Below are 2,249 nucleotides of genomic sequence, written 5' to 3' on the forward strand. Positions count from 1 at the left end.
AAGTGTAGTTACCATAGACCTAAGATTTTCAAGTTGGTCACGGATGGTCACGGAACCCTGCGAAAACGACGAAACAAGTCCCGCGGCGGGGGCGCTGGCGTCGCAATATCTGCCTAAAATGCGAGACCTTACCAGGCTACGTTCCTCAAAAACAATATACTTACACGGCTCTGTAAAGATTTCCCTTCGTTTAACCTTCTAACATGGATAACAGACATCATTAGATATATGCATCTTTTATCTTTGTTTTTGGGTATAAATGATGACCCTTTTTACACCCAGGCGCAACTATATCTTCCACGCATTATTCTTCTGATCATAATAAAAATAAGCAATAAAAAGATAGCAACATATTTCTATACGTAATATGATCTAAATATCAAGAAACAAGTAGGTATTTTTATTATTCTTATGTAAATCCCGACTGCAGCGCCATCTATATTTGGGCAAACTTAGCCTGGAAAGTCCTCATTCTGCGGGTTATGTTGTCGTGGCGCATATTATTTTACCTTGCTTCAAGTTACTTCATACTATTCATTCCTCCAAACCTCCATTACTATTTCATAAATATGAAAGATTTTTTAATATATTTTAATGTTATGATCTGAGATATAACGTTGTCTAACGAATAAATAAATTAATGAATATAATTTTACTGAACGTTATTAAAACTTTAAAAATAAAAAGCCATTTTGAATTAAAAATAAAAATATATCTCTAACATCGATTATCGTAAGCTGGAAAAAAGTAAAGGCACGTCAATACATATCATAGACAATAAGTCTATGAATTTCCATTTTCCTCGTTTGCGATTGGTCAGTTCATAATACCTCTCAAAAAATTTACCAATAACAGGACGGTTTAACTTTTTTTATAAGATTGATCTCCTTTTGTATACACATATTTACAATAAGAATTAATAAGTGAAATAGCGCCATTCGCAGCAAAGCATTTTATCTCTTTCTCACAATTATAATTTTGACTACCTCCGTACGAAAAAAGTATTGGACAGGGCGCCATGCGTGGCTGCTGTTCTGTCAAATCAAAAAAAAGGAGAGGTTGTCAAGTCAAGCGACTCGATCGACACAGCAAATCTATGAGATTTTCGTAGTATAATTGTATATGTTTGTACTCAAGATTATATAAATTATGCCGAAAAATAAAGGAAAAGGTGGTAAAAATCGGAGGAGGGGAAAGAACGAAAATGAAACGGAAAAGCGTGAGTTGGTCTTCAAAGAAGACGGACAGGAGTACGCCCAAGTCACAAAGATGCTCGGTAATGGCCGCTTGGAGGCCATGTGCTTCGATGGCATCAAACGCCTGTGTCATATTCGAGGTAAACTTAGGAAAAAGGTTTGGATAAATCAAGGAGACATCATATTAATTGGTTTACGAGATTACCAAGACGCGAAGGCCGACGTGATTCTGAAGTACACACCCGACGAAGCCAGGAACCTGAAGACTTACGGAGAGTTCCCCGAGACAGTGCGCATCAACGAGACCGTGGTGTATTCCGTGGACGGTCTGGACGAGGATATCGAATTCGGAGACGAAGTTAGTTCAGAAGATGAAGCTGATGCAGTCGATAATATATAAACACTTAGCTCTATTTATATCTACAGTAAGTCTGTGAAAAATTATTTTGCTGTTATTAAATAAACAATTTTGTGATTTTGTAAGTTTAGTTTTGTAAAATCAGTTCTTACATAACCTAAATGTAAATTTATGCCTTTTTAGACACTTGGTATTCTTAAATTGTAAGTGTTTATAACGCATATCTGTAAAATGATTCATTAATTACAATCCTGAATTCTCATCTAGCACAATACAATAGTCATAACCATATGAAATCATAGTGCAACATTCCTTGATTACTTGTAAATTATAAATTGTTCTCCGTCACCAATATAAATGTTTTAAGAAATCTTAAGGAATGTATATAAATTAAACATAAAACACCCAAAACATCTATTTATTTCCAACTTCTATATATTGCCACCTTATAGTGTAAACCACAAACTCAGACTAAAATTGTTTACCTGGATTTAAACTAGTGTGTATGTGGCAAAGTTTAATTTACAGAAATTACATCAGAATGTGATTATCCAAAAATGCGCTTATGTTGTTTTCACTTTAAGGCGAGAATATATTTATTTCATTGGTTTGTTGAAAATCTTAAGGATCTACTATCCAGATTTGGTTTATAAACTTTTCTGACAGGCTGGAGTAAAGTAAATGTTACAATATTG

The 2,249-nt window shown here is 34.4% G+C and overlaps 1 protein-coding gene across 1 annotated transcript; it reads left to right on the plus strand.

Annotated features, from left to right (window-relative positions):
• Positions 1-1,035: 1,035 nt before the first annotated feature.
• Positions 1,036-1,965, plus strand: LOC126367931 (eukaryotic translation initiation factor 1A, X-chromosomal). The gene has a single exon (XM_050011735.1). The coding sequence runs from the start codon at positions 1,150-1,152 to the stop codon at positions 1,594-1,596; it is 447 nt and encodes a 148-aa protein (XP_049867692.1). The 5' UTR covers positions 1,036-1,149; the 3' UTR covers positions 1,597-1,965.
• The last annotated feature ends 284 nt before the right edge of the window (positions 1,966-2,249 follow it).

Source organism: Pectinophora gossypiella, chromosome 6, assembly GCF_024362695.1.
Source record: "Pectinophora gossypiella chromosome 6, ilPecGoss1.1, whole genome shotgun sequence".
Classification (NCBI taxonomy): domain Eukaryota; kingdom Metazoa; phylum Arthropoda; class Insecta; order Lepidoptera; family Gelechiidae; genus Pectinophora; species Pectinophora gossypiella.